This window comes from Nipponia nippon, unplaced genomic scaffold, assembly GCF_047370975.1.
Source record: "Nipponia nippon isolate SJK-2023a ecotype South Korea unplaced genomic scaffold, ASM4737097v1 scaffold_1, whole genome shotgun sequence".
In the NCBI taxonomy this organism is placed as follows: domain Eukaryota; kingdom Metazoa; phylum Chordata; class Aves; order Pelecaniformes; family Threskiornithidae; genus Nipponia; species Nipponia nippon.
In genome coordinates, this window is record NW_028262290.1 from 140,997,616 (window position 1) to 141,012,641 (window position 15,026).

At 42.0% G+C, this 15,026-nt stretch overlaps 1 protein-coding gene across 3 annotated transcripts in view; it reads left to right on the forward strand.

The window, feature by feature from the left end:
• Positions 1-15,026, forward strand: part of CALCR (calcitonin receptor) — a 176,203-nt gene that overhangs the window by 83,640 nt on the left and 77,537 nt on the right. For all 3 annotated transcript variants that reach the window (XM_087774796.1, XM_087774789.1, XM_087774806.1), the window contains exon 2: positions 10,771-10,858. In XM_087774796.1, the coding sequence (XP_087630922.1) occupies positions 10,811-10,858 (48 nt within the window). In that variant the 5' untranslated portion in view covers positions 10,771-10,810. The remainder of the gene's footprint in view (positions 1-10,770; positions 10,859-15,026) is intronic.

The window sequence follows — 15,026 nt, forward strand, 5'->3', positions numbered from 1 at the left end:
GATATTTAATTAATCTGTAATAACTGATGGAGATAATCTTCTTTTTACTGATTTACCCATGTTTCCTTATATCTGCATCATTCATTACATCATATCTTCGTTCGTCATTACATCAGTTGTAAAAGTAGTCTAAAATGCGATGACAGCTTCGGGTCACCTTTCTATTTATTGTAGTGTAGGTGTGGTAACAAAAATATCACTGTTGCAGTAGATATAATAGTTTAAGAGCATAGGTAAAGCAAGATTTACCAGCAGAGGTATTAACTCTTTAAGTGGACCAGCTGGTGTATCTGTAAAAGTTAGCCAAGACCTCAGCCACACAAAGCCTTCTTCAGAGACTGTCACAAGAGGGCCTGCATGCCCCAAAGCTTGTCTCTCTCTCTATTAGGGCATTTAAAATACCCTGTTAGATACAACCGTTCCAGATCAACAGTGAGATATTCTGACTTCAAGTCATAATCAGGATTTCTATTCATTATTAGCAGAGCTGCTATAAAATTAGAACCAGACTCAAGAAAAAAGTATTAGCGTTTCAACACAGACTCATTTTTGTCAGGGCAGAAATGAAACCTACATCCAGCTGTAGGCTGGCTATTCTGCTGCCAAATGGGAACAAAATGCTTGAAATGCGTGTCATGTGCATTTGCTTTATAACAATCCACTCACAGGATTTTTCACACTTTATATGATTTATAGAAAAACAGTGACATAATAAGAAAGTATAATATTTTTCTTGTTTTTTTGCCCACCCCATAAAATATTCACTTGCTTCAAATAATATATAGGAATGTATGGTTACAAAAAAAGGACCAGTGGGAGTTTGCCTGGGGAAGGATCAAATGGAAAACTGAGAGGGAACTGGGCACAAATAAATATTAAATAACTATTTCTTTCCAGTTTATGCTGCAGCCGAAATAAAAATGTTAACAAAAATCTGAATATATGGCAACAAAAAGGTATTGATCCAAAAAAGTATTGATCCAAGAGGGAAGAATGTCGCGTATGAGGTTGCATTCATCCAATTAGATGAAGATTCTCCCAATATGATACAGAAAGAATCTGGGAATTGGAAAAAGAAATGCCCTTACATTCAACCTGTATCCTGGAGTTTTTCTTGCTTTTCCCTAACTCTTCATGTGTGCTTCCAAAGTTCATGCAGATCTCCCTTGTTATTATATTCTTGTTCTACTGAACTCAAATACTTGCTAGACTATTTTTAAATGCATTGACTGTCATGTACTGTACATAAGACCTAGGCTGTATGTACAGTACAGTCAGGATGCCTGTCCAGTTAAAGTCATAAGGCAACCATGGAGGTGGCTTTTTCCTTAATGCACAGAGTTTTGACTGAAGCTGTGTAATATATTTCAGTTTATTTAGCAATGTTTATTTAGCTCTACCCCTCACAATTCTCATTGTAAATTATACTAACGTTATTAATGTTCGCCACAAAGATTATTTTGCAGGTGATGAGGACTGCAAAAACTTTTTTCTCTGAAAAAAAGAGAATTATAGATACAGATTCATTCCAAATACCTGCTTTAATTTTTGCAGGCTATGTAAAAGATTATAATCTGACATAAATGTATGCAACTCCTTTGAAGTCTTTGCTCTACAGCAGGGTAGTATTCATCCCAAGCGTCTGGATGTGTTCAAGCTGCAGTGTCACCAAGATTAGATAATTGCATACTTGCTCATTTTACAGGCACGACTGCAAAGCCCTCCAAAAATTGCAAGCACTTTCGAAGACCTTTCACAGCTGTACCTAAAAGGCTAAAATTACACTGTGCTACTATGTGAGATGCTAAACCACAGCTTCACAGTGTAGTGAAATGGCAAGGAAGTGTTCTGCTGTGAGGAATGTTCAGTGATGAACCTCACATTCCTGCAGTGTGGTTCTTTCATCTATCACATGGTAGACCACTAGCCAAAGCTGCTTCATTTAATCCCATTTTTCAAGCATTCTTAGAATAACAGCAATGCTGTGCTATAGATTTTACTCTTCTGCTTTGTTACACAGCTTTCTGCTCCTTTGTTCTATAGCTTGAAAATATTTGACTTTAACATGGTAACATTTACTGGCATTTAGTAAGTTTTTTTTTTAATATTGCTGGTTTTATCTTGTTACCCATTGCTGAAAGCAGAGCTAGTAAAATCTTGAGTGATACTTCAGAAATCTAAGTTTTGTATTTAACATTAGCATTACAAATCTGATGATTGTAAAAACAAATAAAAATAAAGCCTTCGGCATGTGATATGAACAATATGATATGCCAGTCATATCGTGGGCTGCATCAAAACAAGCGTGACCAGCAGTTGAGGGAGGTGATTCTCCCCCTCTACTCTGCTCTTGTGAGACCCCACATGGAGTACTGCTCTGGGGTCCACAGTACAAGACAGACATTGTCCTGTTAGATGGGGTCCAGAGGAGGACCACAAAGATGATCAAAGGGCTGAAACCCCTCTGCTATTGTCGTGGTTTAACCCCAGCCAGCAACTAAGCACCACCCAGCCACTTGCTCACTCCCCCCCGGTGGCATGGGGGAGAGAATTGGAAGAGTAAAAGTGAGAAAACTCAGGGGTTGAGATAAAGACAGTTTAATGGGTAAAGCAAAAGCCGCGTGCACAAGCAAAGCAAAGCAAGGAATTCATTCACTACTTCCCATCAGCAGGCAGGTGTTCAGCCATCCCCAGGAAAGCAGGGCTCCATCACGCATAATGGTTATTTGGGAGGACAAACACCATCATGCCCAATGTCCCCCCACTTCCTTCTTCTTCCCCCAGCTTATATACTGAGCATGATGTCATATGGTACAGAATAGCCCTTTGGCCAGGCTGGGTCAGCTGTCCTAGCTCTGCCCCCTCCCAGCTTCTTGTGCACCTGGCAGAGCACAAGAAGCTGAAAAGTCCTTGACTAGTGTAAACTCTGCTCAGCAAGAACCAAAACATCAGTGCGTTATCAACATTATTCTCATCCTAAATCCAAAATTCAGCGCTCTACCAGCTACTAAGAAGAAAACTAACTCTATCCCAGCTGAAACCAGGACAGCTATGAAGAAAAGCTGGGAGAGTTGGAGTTGTTCACCCTGGAGAAGAGAGGGCTCCGGGGACACCTTTTTGTGGCCTTTGAACACTTAAGGAGGGCTTATAAGAAAGATGGAGAAAGGCTTCTTTACCAGGGCCTGTAGTGACAGGACAAGGAGCAACGGTTTTAAACTGAAAGAGGGTAGATTTAGATTGAATATAAGGAACAAATTTTTTATGATGAGGGAGGTGAGACCCTGGAACAGGTTGCCCAGAAGTTTTGGATGCCCCATCATTGGAAGTGGTCAAGGTCAGGTTGGATGGGGCTTAGAGCAACCTGCTTTAGTGAAAGATGCCCCTGCCCATGGCAGGTCCCTTCTAACCCAAAACATTCTATGATACTTCGAAGGGTGCTGAGAGCCTGACAATTCTTATGTGAATGACGGCTGTTTTGTTACAGTGAGATTATTTTAAGAGTGTATCCTTTGAATAGTGATTGAAGAGGATGAACTCATTTTCCAGAGACACAGTGTAATCCACTCTATGTATTGCATTATGGCTCGAGTACAAGTGTAATTGCATGTGGTGTTGCTTCTTTCACCGCAAAAGCACCAAAGTTGATTTTCTCCTAATTTCAATTCCACAACAGCTTAAACTGATCAATATCAGGGCAGATGTGCTGTTGTTACTCGCCATCTCCTCCGAACTAAGTATTTTTACCCCCTTCCATTTACCACTGCTTGTGTCACCAGAGCCTGCAGTTAAGTTCAGAGAGTTGCAGAGGCAGAAAACCTTGTCACTCATGCACTCCAGGGCTCAGTTTCTGCTGGGGTAGCTGTCTGGGCCATGTCTTCACAGCATGAGCACAAGGGAGGGCTGGAAATATGTGGCTGGGGCACAGTACACCAAAAAGCAATAGGTATGTTATTTATTGCAGCAGTAAATTATTATCATTTCTATTTAAAGATGAATTCTACAATATTCTTTTCTTCACCTTTTTCTTTTTTTTTTTAAACAAAGATGGTCCCTCCTGGGATAATTTCATGTCCAGCTTAAACCAGATGCACATTCCTAAGATTACAAAATAGGATCATATATATTGTCAGACAACTATTCCTGCGTAAAACAATGATTTTACCAATGTCAGAGAAGTGCAACAAGGTACAGGGAGTCCTGTAGAGGCTAAACTCCAGAAGTGCATGGAACGCCTCCCTTCAAATACTCCTGTTAACACTTTGGGCTAAAATACTTCATGTTTTACACCTTCCTAGAGTACATTTGAAAAGCGTAAAAACTAAAGCTTTTGAAAGAAATTATGCAATCCAGTCTTTGTAGGTATTTCAAGCTTTGGCTACCAACAAATCCCCTGAAATACTTTGTTAGTACCTTGCTGAAATTTTCTTTGCTTTTACTTGCTTTTAAACCTCATAAAACCCCTTGGCCAACAGCCAGGAAGGGGATTAGGAATGGATTCCTAAATACTGAAACAGCAGTAATTTTCTTGGCTACTAATACGTGGTAGGAATCACCTCCTAATAATAGCCATTAGAGGATACAGAAATACCATACCCAGATCTACGTATAATACAAATGGGATTCATTTAACTGCAGGCACCTAGGAGTCAGGTGCCGGTGCTCAGCTAGCTTTCTCAGCTCCCCTCCTAGGTAGCGAAAACCTCCCAAGGGCCCTTCACCCCAGGTGCCCCTGGCAGGTGGAAGGAATCAGCTCCTCTAACTCCTTTAATGCGTTACTGTCTTGTATTTCATAAGAAGTTTCAGCCTTTTCTGAAAACCTTCTGGATAATTTGGCTTGCATATTATTGGAGTCCCAGGTAAACAATTCTCATTTAAAGCATATTTCTTGTATTTTCTGTTCTTTCAAAGTATACTTATCTCTGTTATATTACCCAGTCTAACAACAATCATCTTCAGTTTTCTCTGTAGTGTGTATGATCACATTGGCCACTCAGATTGTAGTGTGGGGGCTTTTCAAAACTTTGTGATTACCTTAAAAGTAAACACAGACAAGTCTGTAGCTACTTTCTGTTTCTTACTATTTTTGTCCAGTTTATTGGAAAGGGTTTGGTTAAAGGGAAGCCTAAGGTAAAATAGCCCCTTCTTGTTGACTCGTTTTCAATGGGAAAATGAAGCATCAAACATTGCAGCTCCCATATAATCCAAATGAATGGATAAAGTAGATTTATTCAGTCATTTGATCTGTGTAGCTCTGAAATTGCCTCTTTGCCATGGCTAATAGTTTCAATTTGTTAACACAGCACACACTCAGCTCTACAAGATGCAGTTCACTGTCTCCACCAGGCAAGCTAATGGAAATTAATGGTGATCTGCTTGAGTAACAACTGAGTAGTCATCAAACAACTGAGCATTTGGCTCCCTGATAGTGAAATTATCTCCAAGACTACCAAAAGGAATGAGATAAGATCCAGCAAGTGACCTAGATGCCTGCAATTTTCATGTAGCAATGCCTTTAGGTGCCTGACAGCTGAATTTGAGAATTTGGAACCTATATTTCTCAGGAGATTTTCATATGAAAACTTCAGGAGGGTTAGACAAAAGATCAAGGAGCTGTGTAAAGGTAACCAATAGGGAATACAGGAATGCAAGACGCTGGATGTGTCTTCTGCCTTGCCTCATCTTCCTGGATACTTGACTAGAGGCTGTAGGGAGGCACATCTCTTCACCTGGGACTGACGGTGACCAGCTTTCTGGCATATTAGGAAGAACTGAGCAGAGCTCACTATTTCCCTTGGAAGTGTGGTTGCCAGAAGATCCTGGTGCCAGTTAAACCGTTTGCAGGCCATTCCAGGCTAATGGCTAGAGCATATGCTTGGGAAATGCTAGTCTGTGCAGGACCTGGGATTAAAGAAGTGTGGCATACAGCTCACTCCTGGCCCAAAGCAGTAGCCTAAATTAGGAACCCGGGGTAAAATGTCCAGCTGTGAACGAGGAGACAATTTTAATACTTTCCCCCAGACTATCTGTGCATTTGGCAATGCAAGCAGATCTTCAGCCTACTCCTTGGATCCAGATTCCCTAAATGTTCAGCAGCTGTCTTGCCCATGTCTTGCCCCGGTGCCTCTGCCCTGTGTTTCCCCCTCCAGTGTTAACGCAGGCAGAGTGGGTTGGTGCCCTTCTGTGCTGAGTGGCAAGGTGCTCCCTAGAAGGGTCTGCAAGCCTCTCTGCTAGTTAAAAAATCCTAGAGACCTTGGGGTTGGAGATGGGTACATGGCTTTTCACCCTGAGAAAGCTGCATGGGGTGGAAAGAAAGCTCTCTAAGGAATTTGCAGCCAAATGAGGAGATAGCAAGTGAATTTTCAAAGTTTCTTGGAGTAAGACAATGACTGAGAAAGGTATTTTTGTGTCACACTTCTGTACTTAGCCACAACCTCCACAAGTCCTGTTTTGGGCTGTTAAAACCATTTCTTCCTCCAAAGATGTGTCAGCATGTCATAGTTTAACCCGGCAGGCAGCTAAACACCACAGAGCTGCTTGCTCACTCCCCCCCGGTGGGATGAGGGAAAGAATCAGAAGGGTAAAAGTGAGAAAACTCATGGGTTGAGATAAAGACAGTTTAATAGGTAAAGCAAAAGCTGTGCACGCAAGCAAAGCAAAACAAGGAATTCATTCACTGCTTCCCATCGGCAGGCAGGTGTTCAGCCATCTCCAGGAAAGTGGGGCTCCATCACATGTAACAATTACTTGGGAAGACAAAACGCCATCACTCTGAACATCCCCCCCTTCCTTCTTCTTCCCCCAGCTTATATACTGAGCATGATGTCATACGGTACAGAATAGCCCTTTGGCCAGTCTGGGTCAGCTGTCCTAGCTCTGCCCCCTCCCAGCTTCTTGTGCACCCCCAGCCTCCTCGCTGGTTGGGTGAGGTGAGAAGCAGAAAAGGCCTTGACTCTGTGTAAGCACTGCTTGGTAGTAATGAAAACATCCCTGTGTTATCAATACTGTTTTCAGCACAAATCCAAAAGATAGCCCCATACTAGCTACTATGAAGAAAATTAACTCTATCCCAGCCAAAACCAGCACACAGCACTATTGTGAAAGATGGCATTGCAGAATTAGCAGAGCAGAATAATTAAATGACAAGTTTTTTCCAGTTCTTCCTCCAAAAAGGCCTTTTTTATCACTTCTTCAGACCTCAGCAAAGAAATGTTGCTCTACTGCCCTCTTTTGAATCTGTCCCCTTACACCGTCCTTTCTGAATAAATTTGACCCCCCCTTATTGGCTTTGTGCAAATGGCTGTGCAGGGAGGAGTGTCCCACCTTCTGGGTCACCTGATGGTAATTGTAATTGAAGCCTGTTCAGCTTAGTACTGCAGCTGTAGAAATCAGGGCAGAGCCAAAAGAGATGTTATTACTGAGTAGGATGCTGTGCTCATCCTCAGATGAGCTTCAGGACTAATCCCAAGGTGTCAATGGTATTACTATAATAGCTGAAGCAGGAGGAGTATCTTAGCACATAATGAGTTATGCTACATTTATGAAGAAAGGAAGAACAATATTCTAGTTTAAAAAATAGACAGGGATTTCATATGTAACTATTATAAGCAAGAGAGGGTGAAGAATTAATACAATCATGGAAAAGTAGTGGGCTTTAGCAATGTGCTTATGATTAATCACTAAAGAAGGATGTTCTAAAACTTAACTGTGTGAAGCACATTATATAATCTTAACATCGAGAAAGGACACTGCTGGACTTATGGAAAAAGGATAAATAGTATAGAGACAGGAATCAGGACAGCACCTACACTCTCCATGAGGCTGCTCTGGGCTATCAGCTGCGAGCAGGCTGTCCATGGGTGGTAGTGCCAGTTGGTGTAAAAAAAATGATAGCTCTAGCACAAGAGACGCAAACTCCAGGGCACTTGAGTGTGCTGCTTTGCACATCCCAGCTTGCCTGTCAGGTCACACCTGAACCTGGATTGCTGGAGATGGGGGCAGAGCCATGGAAATGGTGGTCTGTTCCTCTGCCCAGAGGCTGACAGGGTCCATCTCTCAGGGTTCCTCTTTCTGTGAATCCTTCTGCCTCCCCGTTGTTTCTGCCCTGCCCATTCACCAACACTTTTTACCTGCATGTACCTTTTCATTTCAGTGCAGTGATGATCCTTGATCTAATACTGATGGTAACCCAAGTGTGCTGTAGCACTATTGGCCATTCTTATGGTCAAAGTAGAGAAAAGCCACTTCTTAGACAGGGGCTTTATACGAGGATTGTTAAAATATTGTCATTCAACAATTGTTGAAATTGTTGTCACTGGAAAAGGCTCCTGTGAAGGAGGAATAAAAAAGAGGTACTGGATTTTATGTAGCATGTCAGCCCTTCCTGTGGTTAGAGCTGGCTAGAAGATATCAAGACTATGTAAGATTTCACGTGGGAAATAATTCTTACTCATTTACTCGTATGTAGTATCATATGGCACAATCATCACAGTTAACAGAGGGGAAAATAATGTGTTAAATATTTTACAGATGGCTTTTTTTTTAATTAAGACAGACAGGAGCAAGAAACATTTTAAATAGCTCATTCAGTACATAATAACAAATGTTCACAAAATCTCACGAGGATAAGATTTACCTGCAGCTACAGCTACAACCCAACATAGTGCTGCAAGTGCTCCCAGCACAAAGTACAGGAAAAGTAGATGTATCGCAGGTAACTTCAGTTGCTATTGATTTTGCTTGTGTGTTCTAGGTCACAATATTGTGTTGATGTCTGTGCCATTTGTGGAAAGTGATGTGTATTTTAAAACTGTCGACAGTTTATAAGGCAAAGTCCTTCCTTTGCCTGCTTTTTACCGTATCTCTATAGATGCGGCAGAAGTAATGAGGCTAGCAAAAATAGAGGCACCTACCAGACTGGCTTTACACCACACTACAGAACGCTTTACAGTACAGTGTGTAACAGTATGAACACCATGTTCATGCTTGTATGTCTGCTCATTGCACAGCTGACCAAGACCCCTTGTTTATAGGCACATGAATCTTTTTGGCTGTTTTGACCCAATACACGCTGCAGTGGATAGCCTGGAGAAGACGCAGACAATTCCAGGCACTTTCTTCTGATCTAGGTGTCCAATTTTTGCTTCCATTGAGTTGTCTACGATTGCTGATCAAACACAAAGATGTGGCAGACAGCGTAATTGCATATTATTTCTGTGTCATTTGCCTGTCCCATTACCTCTGGCACACCAGAATGGTTCTGGCAAGGCTCAGACAGTAATAAGGCTACTTCTTATTAGAGGCAAATCCTCTGAACCCTCTTTTCCATCACTTTGTATTTTATGTAATCTCAGTGACACATGACTGCAACGCTCCCATTGGGATCTGGTAGGAGATTACCTCCACATGTGCTACATTGAAGTGGAAGTGCCACACCGTTATTACATTTTGAGAGTACATATTTCTGCTTTAGATGAGGACAGTTACAACTGATTTCGTGTTTTCCTTCCCTCTGAAAATGGGGTGACCTTCCATACCATTTCAAGATGAGAAAAGCTGGTACAGTGCTGTTGCAGAAATAAATGTTACACAAGTGATTGTGTTGCTCACTACATGTCAAGTAGACTAAGCATCCAAGTCTGTGTGCCTTTTTCACATTAAATTTCTGGGTTTCAGATATGTAGGGTGCTCACAAGATTGTTTGTCCAGGTAGAAAACACCTCACTCTTTGTTTTTAAGCTGTCTGAACAATAAAGGTGTGTGAGTGCTCACTGTCTTACTGTGGCTGAAGGTGATCTATAGGCATGTTACTCAGCCCATGCCCCTAGCGATCCATGAGACAGCAGAAGGTACTGTGTCTTGACAAAAGCCATGTTTCTCACTCTAACGCAGAAGTTCTATTTTTATAAAACTAAAAATGATGTGTTAATGCAAAGAGCTTTGCTTGCTTGAACTCCCACAAGTGTGAAGCAATATGATGATACATGGTGACCCCTGGATATTTTTCCCAGAAAGGCCAGATGGGTGTTGATTTAGGAAAAAAAAGAAAACCAAAAAGCTGCTGATCCAGTTCCCTCCAAGCCTGTGGAGTTGTGTCCATGCTCTGCCTCTCCAGTACTTTGTGCGGCTGAAGCAGTCATTCTTGACAGCCTGAGGGTTACACTGCCGTGTGTCTGTCCACAGCCCAGCCGAGCGAGCTGCTTTAGGGAGCGTGTAGTCCCACAGTGTTGTTCCCAGTTTCTCTCTCTTTTCCTGCCACACTTGCTTGTTCACCTAGCTAGGCGTTACCCAACCTCTGGCTTTCTCTAGCCCCATAAATATGCCTTTTGAGCTGCCATTACACTTACCTGCAAACCAGATCTTTCTGGGGCTTTTAGGTGATTTTTGAAATATCCACATTCTTCATAGGTCTGCATCCATATGTGTAGGTTAGAAGCAGCTGAATCGGGACAACCAAGATAGCCTCAGCTAGCAAAGACACAGAGCTTAACCCAGATCTGCTGCGGGTGACATACTAACATGGAGCTGTACCCCATGTCAGCTGAACTCACCACCAGAGATCCACGGAGGAGACCAAATTCAAAGCATGCGGGCCTCCAGTGAAGTCAAACATGAGCACACACAAGGCTAGGGGGTATGCACACACACACACACGCACACACACACACACACACAGAGTCCACTTTAAGTCTAAAAAGATGCTCATACACCAAGACAAGGAATTTATCTTAACAAATAAAGTCTAATACTGTTTTTTTGTTGTTTAATTCCCAGAAGGGTCAGCTACAACGTGTCTCTCCAGGAAGACTCCACAATGAAAAAAGTAACCCACAGTTTCTTCTTACTGATCATCCTTCTAATTGTAAGTACAAGAAATATGAACTGCTCATGACACCTGCCAAATTTAAACTTGTGGTGATGTTCAGAAAAATAAGGAGTACTGAGTTATATTTGTTATACTGCACAGGTGAAGAAATGTGTTCCCTTACTGATAAATTTTGAAATAAGGTTAATAAAGTTTCTAAATAAGATATCTCACAAAATTTTGAACTTGAAACCATTGTTTCTTGGTGAGAGAAAACTGCAAGTCTGAAGAAGGTAATGCATATGATTTTTCATTTCTGTGTTTTACAGGCTACAACATATCAATGATGGAAACTTATGTGTTTGAAAACTTGCTTAACATTGTTGTGTGAGACTTAGACTGACTTAAGTAATTGTGGATTTTCACTGTGTATGGTTACTCTGCTATTAGGAAAGCAACTGAAATGGAAAATAACAGTACAAATTTTAGTCATTCAGTTCAAATGCTATTTTCAACTGTTTAATATCAATATTACCATTATTTCAATGTATGCAACATGTCTGAGTAACTGCTATTCTAAATATGTAGCAAATTTATTTCTACCTGACTAAATACCTCTCGTAAATTGAATGCATTCTCTGATCTCTACTTGTGAAACCTCAAATTATTAGCAGTTATCATAAAATTGAAGACATTACAGGTAGTCAGAAATGAGAATACTGCCCAGAGCCTCAGTTACAGAATGGTCAGAATTTGTCTGAATGATGCTACTGGGAACAAGCACCTCTCTACTGTGGTGCGGTATGAGTAACTTGCATGCCAGATGCCACCTTATTCCTCAACCATTTATCTCTGTGTTCCTGAAGAAAACTTTCATTCTTATACTTCTTAATTGTGTTTTTTTGGTTAGCTACTCATGCTTCTCTGCTTCTCAGCTTCTCTTCCAACACCTGAATGTGGAATATTTGTGTGCATCTCCCCATTAGCTCCCATCCTTTCTGGATATAAGTTGTAGAAACAGGGCTAGAAGACACACTGGGAAACAGTAGAGACTGCTTTCCCTGGTTTGTCTGTTGGGTTATGTCCCTCCTCTTCTTCCCGCCTAGCATAACTTGCCCACAGTGCTGTTTGCCACTTAAATTAATATGCATAAAAAGGAGGGAAAGAAAGTAGAGAACAGTAAGAGAATGATGGATAGAAGGAGAGAAAAAGAAAACAATGAAATCAGATCATGGAGAATGCAGGAAAACAGCAAAGAACACCTCACTTTGGTAAAATACTGAATTCATAGTTCAAGATTAGGACCCTCAACCAAAGAAGAGCTGGAGAGCAGGAGGAATAACAGAGGAGGGCAGAGCTAACACATTTCTGCTAACTTGGTCTCAAAAGTAATTAGTCCAGAATTAGTTAATAATTTGAGGAATCATCCCTGTGCTTGGCAAAAGTCTTCTGCCTTGAGGTGTATTGGAGTATTCTGATATTTGTGACCTTTTGTGGCTGTTACACATAGCCCTGCAAGGGATGCATGTAGCAATACACTGGCTGGGACATCACCCATGATCAGAGATCTCTCTAACCAATCGGCCTGACAGGGACCAGCTTCCTTCTGGGCTTGAATCCCAGCTGATCTGCATAGCCTAACAGGGGCCTTTGCAAAGAACAGCAATTCTCCCTATAATAAGCCAACGCTGACTGAAGGAGCAGTTCCAGATCATTTTTCTTCCCCAGTCAAATGACAGGACTGTAAATATTCTGATAGCTAAAATGGTCAACAGCATTTCTGAGTGTTTGAGGTGCTCTGACCTACAGCATAAGTTTCTAGGTCGGCCCGTGAAAGACTGAGGTGATCCTTGCCCTGTTATCCACAAATCTTTTAAATCTCCTACCCATGGTAGCAACATTAGTTCTGTGCTCATTCCTGCAGTACTCCAGGGCCAGTGAGATCTGCATCCCCTTCCTTTTAGATATCTTTGCACCAGAGGGCTCTCCAACTTTTGATCTCAATGCATAACTTAAGCACAAATTTCCTTACATTTTCACTGTTTCAATGTCTGTATTCCTTCCTTCCCCACTGCAGTGGCCATACTGCGATTTACTTAGACACCTCCCACGTTAATTTATCCGCCAGTGAGGGAGAAGCCATGGTTATAGAAGTAGACCATGAACAAGCTCTGTTTCCCTGATGTCACTTGCCAGAACACTGCTGTTAGATCACATATGAAAAATATTTGGCATCAGTCATCTTTCCAAAAATTTCCCCACCTGTAGCTGGTTGAAAACATTCATTTTTTACATTTTATTTGTGGTCTGTAGCAAGGAAGTGTGTCTTTCTTTCTCTTCCAAAAAGACTGTTCCCATTCTGTTGGTTCTTTTAATCATGCCTCGGTTCCCAGAGCTGAGTCCCTGGGACTTACATGTCAGCCACTGTCTGAGGTTGGGGAAGATACAGTAATCAAAGCGATTTGTGACACAGGGGTGATTTCCCACTCCTGTTCTCTACCCACACCACAAACCATCCTCCAGATCTTTCTTCTTTGATGGCTTTGATGGTTTACTGTCATCCTGTCGTCTGTCCCCTGCACTCCCAGCTGAGGACTGCAAGCTGATGCAAAGCAACACAACCTATTGAGGTCCTTGCTTTCTCTTCCAGGCTCCCACTGTAGGTGCCAGATTCATCCCATATCTCTCCTTGAATGTTCTGTCCTAGACCCTAGTTACAAGATATCCATAGACACACACCCCGTGCCCCCTCCACCCCCAGTCTCCAGCCTTTAGGCCTCTCACCAAGTGGTTTTGGTACCTTCTGATAGAAACCATCTCTCTTACATATGTAATTTTTTGCATAGAATAAATAGCACTTTACTCTTCTGTGTACAGGTCCATAATAACTCCCCTTTGCCAAACAAAACCTAAAGCACCAGTTTCTTCAAGACCTATTTTAGAAATAAAACTAACTCCTTATTGTCTTCCTCTTTGATGGCTTCCCTTGCTTTTGGATGTAGAATAATGGCAATGCTTGCAGCATCACCAGATAGTCCTCTACAATTCAAAGTGAATTCCATTAGAAATGTTAACTGTTCGTTATTTCTTAGTTCACTTTATTCCTGATACTGTCTCATTTTTGGTAATTACTGAGAGCCACAGGATGTGACTGAGATTTGTTTCCTCAAGTATGTGAGCCCCTGTACGCTGGAGCAATTAGTTAATCTCCTCAGTGCACATTTCTCTCTGCAAGAAAGATGGAACATCGGCACGGTGTGTCCAGGGGCATCAAACTGCAGAGAATGAGGAAACAAGCTTGGGTCTCTTTCCTGTGTGACTGATCAATTTTGCAGGACATTGAGAAAAGAGAGTTCTGTTTTCTACCTGATTTTGTCAGGTAAGAATTGTCATCTAGTGCCTACAGATAGTCGTTTGATTTTATCCTGTAAATGAAGATTGATGGAGTAGTTTTTCTCACATATTCCAATTTTGTTGTCCTGAGCCAACCACAAAGTGCTCAGGAAAGACAAAATGGATGTTGCAGCTGAACACACTATTATTCAATTAGGACCATTAGATCAAGATTGTATTTTAAAAAAAATTCATTTTGAGTACAAGTTCATTAAGTCCATATCTGTGCAATTGTTACCAAGCCTCAGTCACTAACCTATACACAGCCTGTTACGTTGTGTCAGCTCCTGAAAGGCTTGTGAATAATTCCCATTCACAAAACATGGAAATTTAATTCTGTGAAAGCCTAAATGTAATTTTCATTCATTAACTGCACAAACTGGCATGTTTTGGAACACAGTTGTGGCAGGTTCAAGTCTCCAGAAGCCAGTTAGTAAAACGTTTGCCACCATGATGAGGGCACTGCTCATGGCGTACCCATTTGATCCTCACAGCTGGGAGTGCAATACGCACCGGTGAGGTGGTGTGGCCACGTGCTCCCCCGGGCTCCTGCCACCTGCCCAGCTCAGCCGCCCTCACCACGAGTCTCTAAACTCATGTCTGTGCCGGCGCCATAAGCACAAGCCTTTTCCTGCTTAGACAGAAGCTCTTCCAGCATCTGGTCCAGAGCAGGTCCCACCTCTCGGTCGGCCAGAAGAACTGCTGAAGATCTGTCACAGCCTTCTTTGGCATGGTTCTTCAGAGCCTTGCTTGCTGTCTGGCACCACTGGGAGCCCAGCGGCTTCCCCAGCCTTGGATGATGAGATCCCCCTGGGTCTCGTCACCTGAGACC